Genomic DNA, 19,764 nt, shown 5'->3' with positions numbered 1-19,764 from the left:
GCTCCAGGGGCGCCGTATAAATGGCTGACCCTTTGCTCAGACCCCAAGCCTCTTTCCCTGTCTGTGTGTCTCATGGAGAACAAGTTGGGGTATGCAAAAAAGACATATTCCTAATACAAGAAATTGTTTATGGGCAATAAAGTGATCTTAGTTTATATACCGGTCTGATCGCAGTCTGCTCAGATTACTGCAGTCTGCTCTCACCCTGCTCCAAAATATACCAGTCTGATCGCAGTCTTGGAGAAGGATAGTTAAAAAACACCATCATTGACCATCCATTCAGACCAATTCCTCAAAGTGTATACCATTCATAAGGAGACTTTGTGGGTGGTCTGTTACTAAGGAACTCTTTCATCCAATATGTGAGCCCTCCATTCACCCCCAGGAAAATATTATAATGAAATATGGGTCTTCATTGTGTTTAAAAACAAGCTGAGCTATCCATGGATACAACTTTAGCTAAGATATTTTGTTGCTGCAGGTGTTTAGTTAAGATGTTGCACAGGTAGCAGCGCAGTAGCAGCATCTTCTATCTGCCTGTAACAGGGCAGCTAGATCTGGAGTGTCATCTTAATCCACCAGAGGAGACACCCCAGATACACAGGGAAATTCGTTAATACGTACGTACAAGGTTATCAGACAACTGGACTCACCGGTGAGAAACCTACTTAAGAGATTACCTACTTAGGGTGTTAGACTCCTAGAAATATCAATGAATTTGCTTCGATGAGTTGGAAAAATGTATTATAATAAACAGCAGCAGTGATAATCCCCCCGGTTGTCAAAGATTATATTCTGAATTACCCACTGAGTCTCTTCAGGAGGGTGATCTGGTGGAGGGAGTTAAAACCTAATTTCTTATTAGGGCTGTTTGGTCACAATGGAACGTGAAACAGGAGGAACCTACAGGGTGTACTGTATGTTAGGGGCAGACAAGGATGGAAAAACGGTCAGGATGAAAAAGGAGAAAGCTAGCCCTAAGATGCTTGAGGAAGGAGACTGGGCAGAAGAGATGAAAATAGTTACTAGAACTAAGCGCTGAGTGAGATGTAAGGTCTGATAAAAGACTTGCCTAATATGTATAAAAATCCAGTGGAATTTTGGGCACAAGTAAGCGAAATTCATCAGATAGACATGCAGTCTATATTGAGGGCTAAAATGATACCTGAGGGTTAGGAAAAAATGTCAAGAGATGTCCAGACTAGGAAGGGTCTCATTGCAAATAGTGACACAGTTGATAAGTATGAAATAATGGTCTGAGACATGATGGAAGTAGGCTGACTAAATCAAAGTATTTGAGTTGAGAGAAAACAACAGCATGTTCACAAAAGAAAGATGAATCTGTGTGGGAGTTTATGGACAGGTGGGTGTGTTGAGAGGTGCATTTATGTAAGGCAGGATCTGTAGAGTGTGATACTCCTGGAATACTGTCACAGGGTAAATGGTGTTTGTGGCTATAAAGCTGGAATTGCAGAAGATTCTGTTAAGGCAAGTAAGTTGACCGAACTTGGGAAGTCACAAGAAGAGAGCTGATTAAGCAGAACAAAATGTGGAAAATAGTAAGGTGAGTAAGATAATGGTGGATCAGTCAGGAGGCCTTGGTTGAGGCTGTCAAATTTCTAATGGGAAGAACTGGCGACCTCAAGCCCAGAAGCCAGGAGGTCTCCAATATGTTATAACTGTGGGCATCTAAAACACGATTGTTGGTTTAAGAATAAACAACCGAAGGGATTATCTTGGGATAGTTTCATGGAGAAACAGAAGAGAGAGTCCCTTTCCACAACATACTGTAGGATCGCCATAGTGTTTTAGAGTTTTCCAAATTAAACTAATTGAATTAAACAAATCACCTGGTGAGAGGGGAGTATGGAATGGAGAATGTGAATTTTTCAGACACTGTGCAGTGCACCAGAATTAGGTGTGCCACAGCCAGAGAAACCATTTAAGCTTTTTGTACATGAACATCAAGGTCATATGAGTGCAGTTCAACACAAAAGCATGGAGACAGAAACAGACCAGTTGGGTTTTACAGGCAGAAGTTAGATCCAGTAGCTGTGGGCTTCCCTACATGTCTCAGAGCTGTGAAAGCTGCAAGCTCAGCTGTGCAGCTCACTTCAGGGATTGTTGTTGATGATCCCTTAACTGTTTGCGTGCCACATGTTGTACATAAAAGTTTTAGCACAAGGAAGATCTCGAAAGATTACAGCAGCTCATTGGACAGGTTGGGCTGTGCATTTGATAGCACCTGGTACTGAAATTCAAAAATCACCCCCTCAAAATCTGGTTGCTTTAATGCTATTACCAGATGAAGGTGAGGAGCATGTGCCCAAGCATTTTTATTGGGAACCTTTGAGAACCGAGTTGCCAGAAGAACCGCTAGAGAATCCTGCCTGAACTAATGGTTCTAGCTTCATGGTAGGTGGAAAAGGGTTTCTGGATATGCAGTGGTCTCACTTCATGAGATTATAGATGCAAGAGCTTTATGAGCCGTCTCAGTCAGCACAGGCAAGAGAAAGAAGAAATATTTAATATTTACACTGATTTTAGGTATGTGTGGAGAGTGGTTTATGACTTTGCTAGTGTCAGAAAATGGAGACAATTCATTACTGCTACTGTACTGACTGATCTGGTGAGCAGCAGTCTAGAAATTGGAAGCAGAATTCACTAATGAGCACTCAGCTGAGCAAGCTGCAACAGGCAGGAGAAAAATGAAACCAAATGATTGATTGAAGGCCTGTCTGTTATCAGTGGTCTTTTGATTATATGGACCAATATTTCTGCGACAGCAAGTAAAAAGGGTGCATATATCAAACCTCCTGGATGGTCCAAAACCTGTCTGCCTCTTTAGCACCTGCCCTTGGCCTCTAGATGTCACTCTTATGCCCTGGAAAACAAAAAACTGAGGCAGCCAGGTTTCACAGATGTCAGCTCTTTATTGTGTAACTCACAGAAAATGGCAAAAACACAAAAAATAACACCCCAGCCCTCCAGAAAATGAAAAGAACACAACTCTTCCAGACAAGGGAAGAGTGGCTTCTTATTTGCAAAAAAAGGATTGCCGGAAGTAGAATGGACAAACACAACAAAAGACATCAAACGTGATAAAGTCCTTGAATCGGACAGGTCTGGACCAGGCTCTGGCATCAGAGCTGAGAGGATCAAAGACCAAAGATCTCTCCAAACCGATAGCTCCCCATTTCACCTCTAGCAGCCATGATCATACTGATCTCTCTGTTTGCATCCTATTGCAGAAAGACATCCAAAACCAGAATTATCCTGAAACTAGGATCCGTTTCAGGCTGCGGAAAAGAACACAAGTACAAGTGAGTCTATAAAACACAAAAATCTCTGAGACCAAGGATGAAGCATTTAATTTTACCCTTAATGATAAGGAAGAGGAGGTGAATTATCTACAGTCGCCATCATGACTTTATGTCCTCTTACACATCAAAAAATAGGATTTTCATATTAAAAAATGCAATCACAGTTGTAGGTGTTAATAGAAAGTATACCGAAACAACTGGTATACTATGATATTCAAATCTAATAAAACTGTAGTGAGGGAAACTCAAAAAAGTTTTCTGTTTCATGTTCTCCAGCCACTTGCTTATAGTACAAGCTTTGTTCTTGAAAAAACAGCCAAAACAAAACCACAAAGGAAGGAGAGAACACTTGAACACAGTTGGTGTGCTGTGGCCTGCTGTTATCACAACCACAAAGAGATTTGCTCTTTCACAGCACTGCCTCAATCATATTTCACAACCTCTTTTCTCCACGACAGCAAAGAACAGGAAATAATTGTTAAGAAATGGCTTATACGAGACATTGAAAGTATGGTGTCGAAATCCTGAATTAGAAACAGTCTGCTGTCTTCTGGAAGCCGAGGCACCAAACACTACTATTTCTCACCTGAAGAAGGCTCCACGGCCGAAACGTTGTGTTCTCTTTCTTCTTTTTTTCAGCATGGAATAAACTTATTACTTGTTCCTTTGCAGCCTACGCATGCTGAAGCAGCTACCCACCTGAACTACTACTATTTCATACCGGGCAGAAGCTGGAGAGACATCCAGAGCTGGTTGCACATATAGCATCTCATAGCCAGGCAGCCCACTACATTGTTATTGTGTCTTCACCTGCCTTTGCACCTGCAAGACTCTGTGCTCCTCGAGGTGACCATCTGAAATCCATGTCACAAGTGTTATTTTTTATTCTGGGGTAGAGGAATTACGATGACGTGCATATACTGTGAGATATCAAGATGGCAATAAAACACGTGTGAGAATCAGAAAAGGAGCCAGAGGTATTTGCAAGTGTAGTGTTATCAGGTCCATTCCAAACAGACACTAGGAGTTAACATAAGTCAAAGGCAAAGATAAACATGAGTCATGAAATCCCAGATGTGAAGAAAAAATACAGGCAAAAATTCAAAACACATGTGGTTGACTTATGTTTTAAAGTAACATAAGAGGAATGTAATCCTCTGCACAAGGAAAACAAGAGACAGGCTTATGGAGGGTAAAGGCTTCACAAGGCCAAAGTATAAACTCTCTGTAACCCCGTCTCACATGCTGTCACAAAAACATCCACTGTTAAAATGCAAAAGATAAATCAGTATAGGAAAGGGCAACAGAGACTCCAAAGCCAACCAATTAACATAACATCACTTTATTAGACCTATACAATGTCTTGTATTTGGAATTTGTCTTTTTGCATACCCCAGCTTGCTCTCCATGAAACACACAGACAGGGAGAGAGCCTGGGGTCAGAGCACAGGGTCTGCCATTGTACAGCGCCCCTGGAGCAGCTAGGATTAAGGGCCTTGCTCAGGGGCCCAACAGAGTAGGATTCCTCTGCCATCCATGAGATTTGAACCGGCAACCTTCCAGCCACAAGCACAGATTCTGAGCCACAGAGCCACCGCTCTGTGGCCCATTGATTTATACCCCACACATTTCTCTAGCAGCCATCTTGATTCTCTCTGTTGTTTAGTGTTTTATTTACATTTGTTATTCTTTTTATCAACTTTGTGTGAATCCTCAAGGCACATTTCAGTTTGACAGCTGGCAGAGAAAGAGAACAGTGATCAGCAGTCACTGGGGAAGACTCGCTGTCCCACACAGAGCAGGGGGAAACACACTGATTAATCTCTTTTGGGGTTTTTTCTGCTCCATTCAAGGAAGACTTCAAAAATGTATACAACAACTATCATCTTTTCCAAACCTTTTTTAGCTTTAGTTGATAGTTCCATTCTAACTGCAGATAAATGCACTTGCAATAAAATATTCCAGTGCAGAAGATCATCTGGCATCTCAACAATAAGTCAAGACCCTCCACCCAGGAATTTCAAAATATTCCAATTTACATTTCTGCACTTTATTCCAATCTGGAGCCACGAAAGCTTTAAATCCCAACAGCACCAGAGAATGTCATACTAAAACTTAAATTCCTTTCTGAACGTCTTTCATTTGGATTCACTCGTTCAGTAAATTTAACGTCAGCGTGTGCCCGTCTCCCTGACGGATTTCGGAAGCGTGTCAACAAGGGGAAGAGAGAACTTGAGAACTGGGGCTCAGCGAGCTCGCAGCAGTGGACTGCTCGCTGAACGGTGACGTCTCACGGTCCAGCCCATCAAAGCGAGGAGAAGGAGAATAAAACATTCAGGCGTTGGTCAAAATAACTTCATTAGCCTCCTACAGATTCATACTACAGTGCAGTTGTTTTGGCTCTGTACTCCAGCAGGTTGGATTTGAAAGGGAACAAGCACTATGAAGAATGTCAGCTTTAATCGGAGGGTGGTTACATCTGTATGTGCCGGAGTATAGAGCCACAGCAACACAAACCGTGTCACTGTCCGCATACTTACGGACTGCAGTGTATGTGTATTCCAGTCTTGACAAAAAGCTCTTATTTCGGCTCCCCATTTTGACTGGTGAATATTCTTTACCTCCGGGGTATTTTGTACACGGAATATTTAATAGTACACGTATTTAATATTACAAAGCTTTTAGGTTTACCTTATTTAGCTTACTTTGAATGAACGTGTTATGTTCTTCGTACTGTCACTTTCGTACGGGGGAAATACATTCAGTAGTACAGAGCTGTGAATAAACGGTGGTATTGTCAAGTTTTCCCTAGTTTACTTCGCCCGTTTGGATTCGAGACTGCTCACTATGCATGAACACGATGCGTCACTACTTTTGTGAAGGCATAGACAAGATGAAATTCAATCCCCTCGAACTGCGAGCGGAGAATGAAAAACAAAGTCGTTTAAAAACGACCTGCCGACATGCCCTGGAAGACAAGCACGAACAGCAGGCAGCGCTGTGACGTCACGCGAGGTGTCCATCGCCCCCGTTTGCAACAGCGCACCCGAATCCTCTTTATTTTAAATAACTTTTTATTTAAACACCAGAAATATAAAACAGGAGACAGAATATTAAAATAGACACTTCACAGCCAGAGGAATTCCCAATTGTAAAAGCTAAAAATTATACTTTTTACATATTTCCATTGTGTCTTGCTTTTTGATTCTGTAAATATCTAATAGAATTTAAATAAAAAAGGAATTCAACTTTAAAAACATGAATAGAGGGAGTGGTATTGGACCATTTACATTTGTGGATGAAGTATTTAGCCCAAATAATTAACGGATAATAATAAAAACATATCCTTTATCCAAATCAGATCTAACAAAATATGAAATAATATCAAAATCTTTCAATTCAACAGTTACCTTTGAATTTGTAACAATAACATTTAGCAAATCTATCCAAAACAGTTTTGTATACAGTATATATACAGTTAAACAAATGTAACCAAGATTCCTTCTCATTATTACAAAATATGCATGTCATCTTGTTCATGTTTAACTCTAGAAAGTGTCAATTTAACAGGATAAAATCTATGAACAATCTGAATGTTCATAGTTAATGAAATTTCTTTAACTTTATTTGTAGACAGTATCTATCAGCAATTGTCCAAACTAATTTCCAATTTATTTTCCTAAACATAGTATTCCAAAAGGAGATACAAGAAGGTATAAAATATGAATTGCACAAGTTCCTAATATAATGATTATTGCATTTTGTATCTTTTATATCTACTGCATTCAAAAATAAATTATCAGAGAAATCAGAAGATACTCTATTAGCATGGCCGAAACTAGCTCTAAACAGCCTCACCACTTTCTCAGGAATAGCATCAAAGACTATTGCATATTCATAGAGAGTGATGGGAATCTTTAACTTTTTCCAAAAATTCTGTATATGCGAACGATCTTCCCTCTTCATTTAACAATTGGGCCACTAGCCAGATTTTGTTATCATACCAAGTCAGAAAAAATATACCTTGTATCTTTATTATTACAAATATAATATGTACAGTATGTGGTGAAAAGTTATGCTTATATATTAAATTCCAACATAATAAAACTTGTTTATGAAAATTCGACAATTTAAGAGGAATTATATTAATATCAAAATTACATTTTAACAAAAATTCGAGATCACCTATATATTGAAAAACCAAATCAAATTCCATATAATATGTGTTTATAGTATCATTTCTAATCCAATTGCTTTTAAAGATAATATTAGCAGTATACAAATCCAAGACATTCAATCCACTGTGATTCCTAGGTTGAGTTTGAAGAGACTTTCTTATATAATGGGGTTTGTTTTTCCAAATTAAGTTATAAAGTATTTGTCTTAGGTTCAAAATTATAATCCTCAAGTAAGTCACCACTTTTTTACAGGTATAGTGTCAGCAACAATTAACTCCGAGTCCTTAAGGGAGAATAATTCACATTTATTAAAATTTAGATATAATCCTGACACCAAAGAAAATGTACCTACTGTATGTCTTCTATTGTCTTAGCTAACTTTCTACTATCATTAAGAAATATATTAGTATCATCAGGTGGATAGCTTTATCAGCATGCGTAGGCTGCAAAGGAACAAGTAATAGGTTTATTCCATGCTGAAAAAAAGAAGAAAGAAAACACAACGTTTTGGCCGTGGAGCCTTCTTCAGGTGTGAGGGTCATAAGAGGCTATTTCTCTAGGATTATCTGAAATAGCACCATTAATATTTATTTTGTTAATCGAATTAAACTCAGATTTCTTTTTTTCTACATTATAAAAGTATTTAGAATTTTTTTTCTCCTTCTTCCAGCCATTTTCGTTTCAATCTTACAAACACATCTCTTGCTTTCTCTTCATAAATCTGGTCTAACTGCAACTGAAGCAAAATTAATTTATCCTTTAATTCCTGATTATAATTTGTAGTTAAAGTGAGATCAACTATATCTTAAATAATAGTATCTTCTTTAATTCTTTTAGAATTAGCTAAACCTTTACTTCTTTTAATTGCAAGTTGTCTTATTTTGAACTTAATAAATTCCCAATTCTTAGAAAATGATTTATACCGTGAAGCTTCGTCATAACTCTTTCTAATAATTGAAGTAGCATCCTTAACAAATTGTTCATCATCCAAGAGATTCTTATGAAACTTCCAATAATTTGAGTTTTTAGGTTTCAAAGGGCCAGACATACAAACCGATAAAAAGATCCCCTTGTGATCAGTCAATACATCAATAGGTAGACTTTCTAATTATTTCTAAATCAACCACAGATCAATTCTGGATTGTTGTGAAAAATCACGATTACACCACTTACTCCTGGGTTCAGACATCTCCAAATATCAATTACCCCCAAAACCCACACATAAGATTTCCAATTCCACTGACTCCAAACTACTATTAACCCTTAGGGGCCATCTATCGAAGGACTCATTAGGCACAGTATTAAAATCTCCTCCCAACATTATCCTTGCTTCAGAAAATCTAAGACCTGTTTTATTTTCATCTCTAACTCTTGAAAAAAAAAGTTCATTTTGTGATTTGCTAGTGGTAGCATATACATTAACAATTACATATTGCTTTTTCTCAACTACTAATAATATCCACCACCCAGAGTGATGTCCGTTATAATAAAGAATTTTCCCCTTTACATTCCCTTTAAGATGGCAACACCAGTTGAGTGATTAGTACCACTAAAAATCCAGATGTCATCTCCACATTGACTCTTCCAAAACTGAAAATTAGATTGACTTGACTTTCTTGAAAAAAATGAAAGTCTGAAATGAAATGAAATGAAAATGAAAGTCTCTTCTTTTTACGAAACAGAAAAATCACCTTTCTTTTAACTCTATTCCGAATACCTTTGGCATTAATAGAGAAAAAGACATAAACAGCACAGAAAAAACTCTTGAAAAAAAAACTCCCAAACTAACTGCGAGTTTTCAAACCCGGATAATAACAACCCTTAAAAGTGACTACAAAGCTACAGTGAGATCTCCTGTGCTGGACAGTCACTGGCCACGGATCTCCTTCCTCGCTCCTGCCTTCCCTTCGCGCGGCTTCAATCTGGGGCCACAGCTGCTTCCTGGTGTCCCTGTCGGCGGCGGACAGATGCTCTGCAAACCTCAGGTTTGTGGCTTTCAGAAACTCGTTCCCTCTGGCTGCTCACCACAGCATGTCCCTCATCGTCGTTCTGATGAATCGTATAATGGTTGCTCTGGGCTTTGCAAGTCCAGACATGTTGGCTCTCCGGACGCGTTAAACACTGTCAATAGATGAAATCCTCCTCCTGGACCGGCAGCACTGCTTTACAAATGTCCTTAACTTTAGCATTTCATTTTGTTGCTCTGGAACTCCATACAGCTTTAAGTTACCTTTATGTCAGTGTCTTTCAGCTTCACTGACTCTTTGTTCAAGAGCATTAATTTTTGTTTCTTGCTCTGCATTTATCTGTCTAAGAGCCTTTACTTTGTCTTTTAAGTCACCGGCCTCTTTAAACCCCAAAAATCCACAGATTTCTTTAAAAAGTCTCAATTCTCACAGCATTGTCCCTTATCATTTCTTTCTAGTCCTTGTTATCGTGCCAAAAAACGTCTGCCTGCTCGTCTTCCAGCGCCAGGTCGCGTTTCCCTCTCTTGGCCGCTGGAGTCCTCACAGGTGTGACGGGCGGAGACTCCAGTTGCACCCGCAGCACCGGCACTCGCATCTCCCTTCTCACCTGCACTTCCGCCGCAGTAATTCCAGTCTGTTCTCTAGTTGCACTCGAAGTTCGTGTAGCACTGTACATGAGCGCCTGAGGAATCTGACTCTTCTCTTTTGCTGATGCAGCACTTTCTTTTCTTTTCACAGAACTGCACCTATTTTAAAACTTGCAGTTGCAAACTTAGAACGTACTGTACCTATGGAAGTCCGTTTCCCCCAGGGAGTAAAAAAAAACGTGCTATGGTATCTCACATTTGCGACTTCGAAATAGCCCATATTTCATTGTCTGCCCTTTTGTTATTATAACGGATTCGGGTTCTAGGGCTTGTGCCCTCGCCACTCCCACCCTACTTCGTGCCTCACTGCCTTGGCTCGAACCTGGGTTTGCCAGCTGAGCTAAAGAAGACTTTCTTTAGCCCCAGCGGCCAGCATCCCTGTTATGCACAGGGGAGGGGGGTGCCGTCACCACACTGCAACCAGATCGTACAACCTGTATGTCTGCCGTTCTGTTACACTATATTCATAAATCGTACAGGATCATAGGATCTATAGGCCTGAAGACTTGTCTTGTACAGTGCCCTGATAAAAATCTAATTAATTACACTAGTTTTTATGGAATCCCATTTCCGCCAGTGAGGCTTACATAGTACCCGGATGGAATAGTGGACAGAAGGCTTTTTAAAAAAGTTTTTATTTAAACACCAGAAATACAAAAACGGAGACAGAATATGAAAAAAAGATACAGAAATAGACACTTCACATCCAGAGGAATTCACAGTTATAAAAGCTGAAACTTATACTTTTTACATCTTTTTACTAAAAAGAAGGTCTTCTTTAGCTCAGCTGGCTAGACCCAGGCTCGAGCCAAGGCAGTGAGGCACGAACTAGGGTGGGAACAGCAAGGGCACAAGCCGAATCTGTTACAATAACAAAAGGACAGACAATGAAATGTGGGCTATTTCGAAGTCGCAATTGCGAGATATAAAGTCGTAATTCTGAGTTTTTAAGTCGCAATTCTGAGATACCAAGTCGGAATTCTGAGATACTAAGTCACAATTGCGAGATACCATAGCGCGTTTTTTATACCTAACTGATAACGTATATTGCAATAAAAGCAAACTAGAATCACACATGTAGCTTTTGTAGTTTACAAAAGTGATGAAAAAGACATTCGAGGCATGAAATACTCATGTTTTTCTCCACAGCCACTAAACCCTACCACCTGCTGGACCGCCATCTTGAGCCGGACCCCGAATGCTCGCACTCCTGAGATCACACTGGCGCTGCGTCACAGAGGGGTGGACCTGGAGCAGGGGCTCAGGCGCAGTGTGACACCTGGGACACGGCTGTGCGAGGGGGAGTGGGAGTGTTGGTCTGAGCAAACTAGAATATGCTGGCTTTTCGGTTTGGAAAAATCTGTGTCGGATCCTGGTTGTCTAGAAAGGAATCTGATGAAACACTGGGAGAGATTAAAAGAAGAGATGCTATTTTCTATGCTTTTTAAAATATTTTCCATTTAGTGTAAACAAAGAGCACTTATTTTTAACTTACAGCTACAATATGTGGGTCTGCCCATTTCGCCAGGATCCATCTAAAAACAATTCCTTGAACCTCCTCAGGTCTGCTACACTATATACTCAATGTGGCTGTAGCCAGCCTGTTTTCTTGCTGCTGTGTTCCCTTTCCCCTTTTTTGAAATCAACACCCCAGCACAAAAAAATAGCAGTCCATGAGCTTGTTCTTCAAAAAAGTATGCAGTCAATTCCTCTTTGCTTTTTACAGTTAATAGTCACAAGACTGAGGAAAACATGATTTCTAGGACGTTGAGTCCAGAACCACAGCATCTTGGCTTTACACCTCTCTCAATGAATTGCTTCTGCCTCGATTTCATGTTTAGGTCTAGAGCTGGAAGAAGTATGCTTGGGACCTTGTCACATCTGCAAATGGGAATCTGCAAAAGTGTTTTGCATCTGTTTTTAGTAAAGAAATTTACAATCATATTGCCTGCAGTACTCTATTTATTCTATAGATATATATATATTCTATATATCTAAGTCACTGGTCTATTCCATTATACTGTAGCTCACTAGGCTACAAAGCTTGCCAGCCAGCCTAGTTTCCCAGTTCAGTTAGAACTCCTGAATTGAACGACTGTTTCGGAGGCAAGCGGTCAGGATAGAATCAAAGATGAATCAAACTGAAGACAGCAGTGAGGAGAATTTCTTCCTTCATTTTCTGATTCTCAGTGCACACAACAGGAATCTCAAAGAATTGGAGCACGCACCCGGTATGAAATATACTTTCAGGTAGGGGGTTTATTCAGTCCCTTTTAGCCCCAAATACTTTTATTTTCATGTGCTGTTTAATGAAACTGTTTTTTTGCTTCTAAATCATTTCCTCTTTTCAGTGTTAGATGGTCTTCTCCAAACTCGATCTGATACAGGGGCTTCTTACCTGGACCACTGTACAGGGCTGGTGTTTTAGCTGATGTGGACCTGAACTGTCTGTAACAAACCAGTGTTCCAGCCACTGATAGGGATTTCTCTCTACTGGAGGAGCTCAAAGCCTATTACACTTGGTTTGAGAAGGAAATCACAGAACCACAGGCAGGAGTGCTCCCAGCCTGTACAAGCCAGTACCCGTCTTTTAAAGTACTGGCTGTTCCTTTTGTTCCATCTCTTATTGTACCTATATTGATAATGTGAAACACATGCACAACTATTCACTCGTTACCATCTAGTTAGCAATGCGGCTATTGTGTGTAGAATTTTGAGAGAAACAAGATGTGATCATTCTTATCAGTTCTGGGAGAGCATTTTACTGTTATTTGTTAGCAAATCTACTCAGAAATGACTGTTCTGTGCCAGTTATACATTTTATATCACATTTTACGTCATAAAAGTCTAGTACTTTATGTGACAAAAGTCTAGATAAAAGTATAGTATTTTTTTAATAATGATGAAAACCATCCCATATCAGTGGAGCAACGGATAGACTTTATTAAACAATGATCTAGGAAAGATGCAAATAGTGCAAATAGTGCCAACTGCATTTAAAAGGAGGTGGACTATTGTAATATAGAAACTGAAACACACAACACACAGATAAACCTGAATTTCCTGTTCTAGAAACTTCTGCTGCATAGATTTGCAGTGCAGGCTGTGTTGTCTTTCTCTGTAGTTAAAATCAGTAACTTGGCCACGAACAGCCATTTTACTAAATAAATATTAGTCTGAAGTAAGTTACAGTTGTACCCACAAGTATAAAGCTGCGTATTGTTTTTTTACTGGGAGTAGAGTGAAGAGCCTTTTGAAAAAATAACAGCAGGCATCACAGTGTGAATTTAAAATCACCAACTTCCAGGTGTTGTTGGACTTTTACTAACATTTCTAAAGACTTTCTGTTTGTGAAAAGCCTCCAAGAACACTCAAGACCGTAAGTAACAATTTATGTACAGTATATTAGAACAAAAATTGAGTTTGACTTTTTTAGGACTACAATACACTGCAGCTACATGTAAAGTGTAGATGGGATCTAAATGATTTGAAAGATTTGTTGGATTACTGGATTACTTCTTATTGGTTTCTTAGTTTTGCTTGAGATCCAAACTTAATTAAAGCAATTATGTAGAATTGAAACAAGCTTTTGAACTTGTTAAAGGATTCTATGATTATCAGGATTTTTTCCTTTATTTTTAATAATAAAGTAATAATAAATTAACCTCCAGAACATCAATCTCTAAGAAGATCAATCTTTAGAAGATTTAAAGATGCCCTTAACAGAAATCACAATTTAGTTTTTATGTGTATACAAAATTTAGTTTTAAATACACATTTTAATGCCACCATGTACATTTTTAAATGATAAAATTTCAATTCTATTTTTTTAGATGTTTTTTACTGGCCTTTCTTCTTAGTAGTTGCTATAATTATATCATATAAATATGTTAGTATTTTTGTTATCATTATTTTATAATGTAATTATTTTTATAATTATGTAAACAATTATTTATAATTATTTGGCTTCAGTGCCTGTTGAAAAATAGAATAATAGAAGAAAAATAGAAGTCTTTTTTTACATTAGTAGATTGAAAGATTGAAAGATCAGTTACTGGCAGCACAAACACTGCAGACAACAGTTCATTGTTTGGTCGATTAAGGGCAGCCCAACTCCATTTTTACTGTGAGATGGTATGGGCTGTTTCCTTCACAGTGTGTACTGAAGTTTTAAAAACTACTCTTCGAGCATGTGAACCGAATATGTAAACATTCCTCAATGTGCCACACATGCAAATCCCATGAAGTCATGTCCACAGATACTGTATTCTGGAACAACAGCGAACAATGAATGGCATACTGTATAAATATCCTGTATATATACTATGACACCATCTCATTTTAAAGCCACAGTTTGGTTTTAAAGTACAGTATGTGTGAAATATATTTTCCCATAAATCAAAATCTAAAGTGAAATCGATTCCTAATTATGTGTTGCTGGAATACCGGTTGTTTTAATACAGATGAAAACCTGAAAAAAAACATATCACGTTCACAACAAGCTACAATAATAAAACATCTTTTTAGATATATTTCTGGTGGGACTGAACATGACAATGATCTTAAACACACTTCAAAATCAACAAAGAAAACATGAGCATTTTGCCATGGCTGTCTCAGTCTCCTGACTTGAGCGCTATTGAAAGCCTGTGGTCTGGGCTGAAGAGGGTTGTCCACAAGCGCACACCTACACATCTCCGGGATCTGGGAAGGGTCTGCATGGAGGAATAGTCTAGGATCTCCCAGTGTGTTCACCAGCCTGATGAAGCATTACAAGAAAAGACTAACTGCCGTTATCCTTGCCAAGGGAGGCTCCATCAAGTACTAAAAACAGGGGGAGTCAATAATCGTTAATCGTTATAATTATTTTGGGTTTTTTTGTCTTGGTTGATTCCATTGAATCATTCATTCAGGATAAATAATTCCTTATGTTGGAAATATATTTCAGTGCTTAATGAACTTATGATTTGTTTTATACTTCTTTTCTTCATATCTATCAAGAGGTGCCCAATAATTATGGAGTCCACTGTATATGACGCTCAAATATTCAAATATGACTTTGGATATTTCGAGAGTCCACATTGCGAACTGAGCAATGTGTTAAGCAAAATAAATCATTGATTTAAAGTACAATCTGTTGTGTAGCAATTATATTTTGTTTCATTTACCTGTGGTTTAGGTCAGTTTAACAACTGTGTGGGTTGTTCTTCTTGGCGATGGAAGTTGCTCCTGCAGATCCTGAAGCCCCGGCCTCCTTTAATCAGGCTCTTGTGATCACAAGGCTTTTACAAGACATTTGGGATCCTGAAGTAAAGATTTTGTTACCTTAAGATATCTGAGAACAGCCCTAGACAGGGCATGTAAAACCACTGTGACTAAACATCGCTACTGATATTGCCCATAAGCACATCTTTTTATAGAGGTACAGTGAAGCCTCGTAATTTGCAGAAAGTAATTTAAGTAGATTCAGTTCCTTCCCTCTCAACCACCTCACTCCCACTTCTGCAATTTGTCTAATTCTCTTTCTTAAAAAACTTTTAAGAAAAAAAATGTTCCACAAGAACAGAGACTTTGATAACATAGGGGACACTTAGGTTTTTTGTTAACAGCTCTTGTTTTTTTACAACGGTAAGTTATATACAAGCATTATTTGATAAAGGTCTCCATACAACACACATCTAATGCTTCCTGATGGAAACTGAATAAAGCAAAACCAACGATGCGCTCCATCAGAACCCCTTTGTTAACCAGCCTTTACTACTGAGACTGATGCAGGTCGGGTGAAGTAGATCGATGAAATACATACGCCCAAATTTACTTTACTACTGTGAAGCCAACCAATAGGCAATTGTGGTCCACAAGTGTTAAAAAATGTGGCCTGTTGCGAGAACTACAAATAGAAGTAGAAAAAGAAAATATAGTGAATATTGAGGCTTTACTGTAACTGGGCTACAGCCAAACATAACATTTCAATAACTATTCCACATAAACAGTATCATTACTGTTGTGTTATACAAATGACAAAGTTCAGGTGTCTGTGTGGTAGAAGTCTCTTTGTTTCATATGCAAATGGAAGAACGGCTTGCAACCACTAAAGATGGTCTTTTATACCGCGAAACAAACAAGTTACCACGACACATTCTAAACGAATGATAAGACAACAACACATGCCAACATTGTTATTAATCATATCTAAGTTGCAGACTAGACAAAAGTTAGTTTCTTTCATACAGTATTTTCTGGGCACGCAGCCAGCTTGCCTCATACATGCCCTTTATCTTACCGACCAAGGATAGGCAACACATTTATATATTTTGGGCGCAAAGCCAACTCCAAGCCACTAGACTGCATAGTTTGCAAAAATACAAAAATTATATCTCACTTCCCAGGTGTCTCTCTTATCTCTTCATTAAAATCAGGAATCTGCAGGATTTAGTCTTTGTTTAGTGCACTTAAAAAATATTTTTTTAAAAAAAGCTTTAAAATATCTTTTTTTTTAAAAGCTTGGTCAGTTTTAGAAAAAAATAACTTAAAAAATTCACCCTTTCATAAACATATTTCACTAGAACCCAAGTGTAAAAAAAGGTTTAAAATTGAAAAAAATAGATTGGATGTCAGAAAATGCAAAATGTGACAGAATACAAGATATTTGTATCCTGTTTCTTGATCAATACTTTGAATTGTTATTCGTTAAGTATAATAATGTATTTCTCCACAGGTTGTTTATATTTAATAACAGGCACTACACAAAAAAATTAAACACATAATAATCCCAACAAATTGACCTAACGCCTGTATTTAGTTTCCTGATAATTAATAGTATAAAAGGCAAAATAAAACAAGAAAGCTAAGTGAAGAATATTGTGTCTTTCAGTTACATATTAAGTCCAAAAAACATCAGGATATCCCCTCCATAGTTGTTTTTTATTTTTGGATAATGCCTTTTATTTTCTCATTATACCAAAGTGAACCATTTTTCTAATGTCTGCATTCATTCACCAGTGCTGAAAACACAGCCAAACACAGAAATAAGATGCAGATATATTTTACATTAGGGCCATTTTGAATACATCAATTATGAAATACAGAACTGTAACAGATCAGTGTGTTTGGGACTCTGTGTGTTGTAGTGTCAGTGGATATTCCTAAAAACTAAGGGGATGTCCACCTCCAACTGACATTAGAACATATGTTTTACCATGAATGTGTTGTTAGAAGATTAGTTCATATTAATAATAGTCACAATCTTCAGTCCAGTAGCTGAAACTATACTGTAACTTACCTGTACCTCAACAATCCACAAGCATATTTTTAATCCCTATCAATTGCTTTGAATCTTTTAAAAGATTTCATGATACATTTTTCAGAAAAGGATTTGACGTTTAAAAGTGCTTCGTAAAAAATTATCTTCCCTTGGGTGCCTCCTTTTGAGGAAGCATAAAGATTTTGTTAGGTTAATGTCTTAATTTAAACATGTATCTCTTTTAAGGGAAATGTCTGAAGATTTATCTGCACCACCTTCAAAAAAGACTAAAACCAAAAGCAATGATGATAAAGGAGAAGGATCGGAAATGCATTACAGAGATTTCAGTTTAAGAATATCTGATGGTTTTATGCGTACCATTGGAGACATTGTTAAGGTGGTGGTGTGTTCTGGTGCAAGCATTATGATGCTTAGAGAGTTAAAAGGTAAGGAATAATGTGTCTACTGTGGTATAAAATACAGGATTATTTTCCTTTTCAAATATTTTTAGTTTTTTGTGTGTGTGTCGAAATATCAAATATACTAGGTTGTTTCATTCACAAATGTATGACTATATATAACCATGTCACATCTGCTGGACAATTAATTGCATTGCATTAAATCCCATTCTTCCTAAAATTAAATAATAAACTTCATTTTATATATAGTGCTTGCAGAATGAGTAACCATTGTCCAGATTTGTCCATTTTGTTGAATTACAAATTGTGTATGCACATTTTATAAATATTTTATTATTTTTAAACTGCAAACTTTTATGTGCAAAAGACATTAAAAAAATAATGAAATCATGAAATTGCTCACTGATACTATCGTAGCTGTTTAGAACTTAAATTCTTCATGTGTTTGATGTAACTTTTTTTATTTTTGTTAGTTTCAAAATTTATGAATGTGATTAATGAGCTTGCAAAAGGTGTTGGACTCAAAACCAAGTGTATACCAGGAAGTACAATTGTGGAAGTGAATGCAGATCCACCTCTCACATCTGACCAATTGGAAGAATTTAGGACATCCCTCAAATCCAGACTCCAAGATTTACTACCAGTAAAAGCAAATCTTGTGGTCAAAGTGCTAGATGAGAAAATAAAAAATGCACCGGAACCACTTCTCCAAGGTACAGTATTTTTCACTATACCCTTTTTATTAATACCTGCTCAAATTGTATGTAAGAAAATGGGAGGTCTTTACAATGATCCAGTGATTACTGTTGGGACATGGGATCCAACAGCTGAAAAACTTCTACACCCCAGTGGGGTAGGAACTGGATCAAGGCCTTAGGCTGTAGAGTGCATTTTATGCACCATGTCTGTCACAGTGGAGTGACAAACAAGAGTTCACCATTTTCTCTGGGAGTGTACAGTGGGAGAGATTGCTGTCCATTTACACTATGGTTTGCAGTAATAGTAAATACATGACATTGCTCCTTGAAGGCAGAGGGTGGATTTGTCGTTTGGATCTAACATCCTACTGTTTGTTAATAAATATTGTGTAGGATTACCTTGCCCATCATTGATGACATTGACAGAGAAAAACTATGATTCTTTTGATGCCAGGACCATATGTATTTTATAATAATAATACACTTATTATAGCGCTTTTCTGGACACTCCACTCAAAACGCTTAATGGGGATCCCCTCCACCACCACCAGTGTGCAGCCCCACCTGGATAATTTGACAGCAGCCATAGTGCGCCAGTACACTCCCCACACACAAGCTCTCAGTGGGGAGGAGAGCAGAGTAATGAAGCCAATTCATAAATGGGGATTATTAGGAGACCATGATTGGTAAGGGCCAATGGGAAATTTGGCCAGGACACCAGGGTAACACCCCTACTCCTTTCAAGACGAGCCCTGGGATTTTTAATGACAGCAGAGAGTCAGGACCTCAGTTTTACGTCTCATCCGAAGGACGGCGCCTGTTTACAGCATAGTCTCCCCGTCACTAAACTGGGGCATTAGGACCCACACAGACCGCAGGGTGAGCGCCCCCTGCTGGCCCCACTAACACCTCTTCCAGCAACAACCTTAGTTTTTCTCTGGAGGTCTCCCATCCATTTTGATGCAAGTTCCAGTCCTGCTGATAAACAGTGAAGCCAGAGTCTTTATACCTGCGTTCTACTTTGAGACTGCTGCTTTAACAAATAATTGTATACCAAGCAGAGTGTTTTGATTTGTTTTGTGTCCTGTGAAGTAACACATTGGGCCATATTTTTAGTATTTAGTTTGTATGCGATTATAAAAATACCTTATTTTTAATAAGAAAATAAAAAGTGGTTTACATTCTATTTATTACGTGGTATTTAAGAAATCAAATTGCTCCCAACTTTTATTTTTAAACATTATATTGTGTTTGTGTAGCAATGAAACCTGTTATCAGTGGGCAAATAA

At 38.1% G+C, this 19,764-nt stretch overlaps 2 protein-coding genes and 1 long non-coding RNA gene across 5 annotated transcripts in view; 2 read left to right on the top strand and 1 right to left on the bottom strand.

Annotated features, from left to right (window-relative positions):
- The window catches only part of LOC148647728 (uncharacterized), a 492,485-nt gene that overhangs the window by 164,420 nt on the left and 308,301 nt on the right, over positions 1–19,764 (bottom strand). The gene's annotated exons all lie outside the window — the stretch shown is intronic.
- The window catches only part of LOC148647738 (uncharacterized), a 187,194-nt gene that overhangs the window by 101,732 nt on the left and 65,698 nt on the right, over positions 1–19,764 (top strand). The window lies entirely within an intron of this gene.
- LOC148647739 (uncharacterized) overlaps positions 13,082–19,764 on the top strand; it is a 29,212-nt gene continuing 22,529 nt past the window's right edge. The window contains exons 1-3 of the mRNA XM_088607670.1: positions 13,082–13,494; positions 17,605–17,804; positions 18,251–18,490. Coding sequence (XP_088463796.1) covers positions 17,609–17,804; positions 18,251–18,490 — 436 coding nt within the window. The 5' untranslated portion in view covers positions 13,082–13,494; positions 17,605–17,608. The remainder of the gene's footprint in view (positions 13,495–17,604; positions 17,805–18,250; positions 18,491–19,764) is intronic.

Source organism: Lepisosteus platostomus, chromosome 15, assembly GCF_059453375.1.
Source record: "Lepisosteus platostomus isolate fLepPlt1 chromosome 15, fLepPlt1.hap1, whole genome shotgun sequence".
Classification (NCBI taxonomy): Eukaryota; Metazoa; Chordata; class Actinopteri; order Semionotiformes; family Lepisosteidae; genus Lepisosteus; species Lepisosteus platostomus.
Note: the sequence above shows the minus strand (reverse complement) of the source record. Positions and strands in the feature narration are given on the sequence as shown.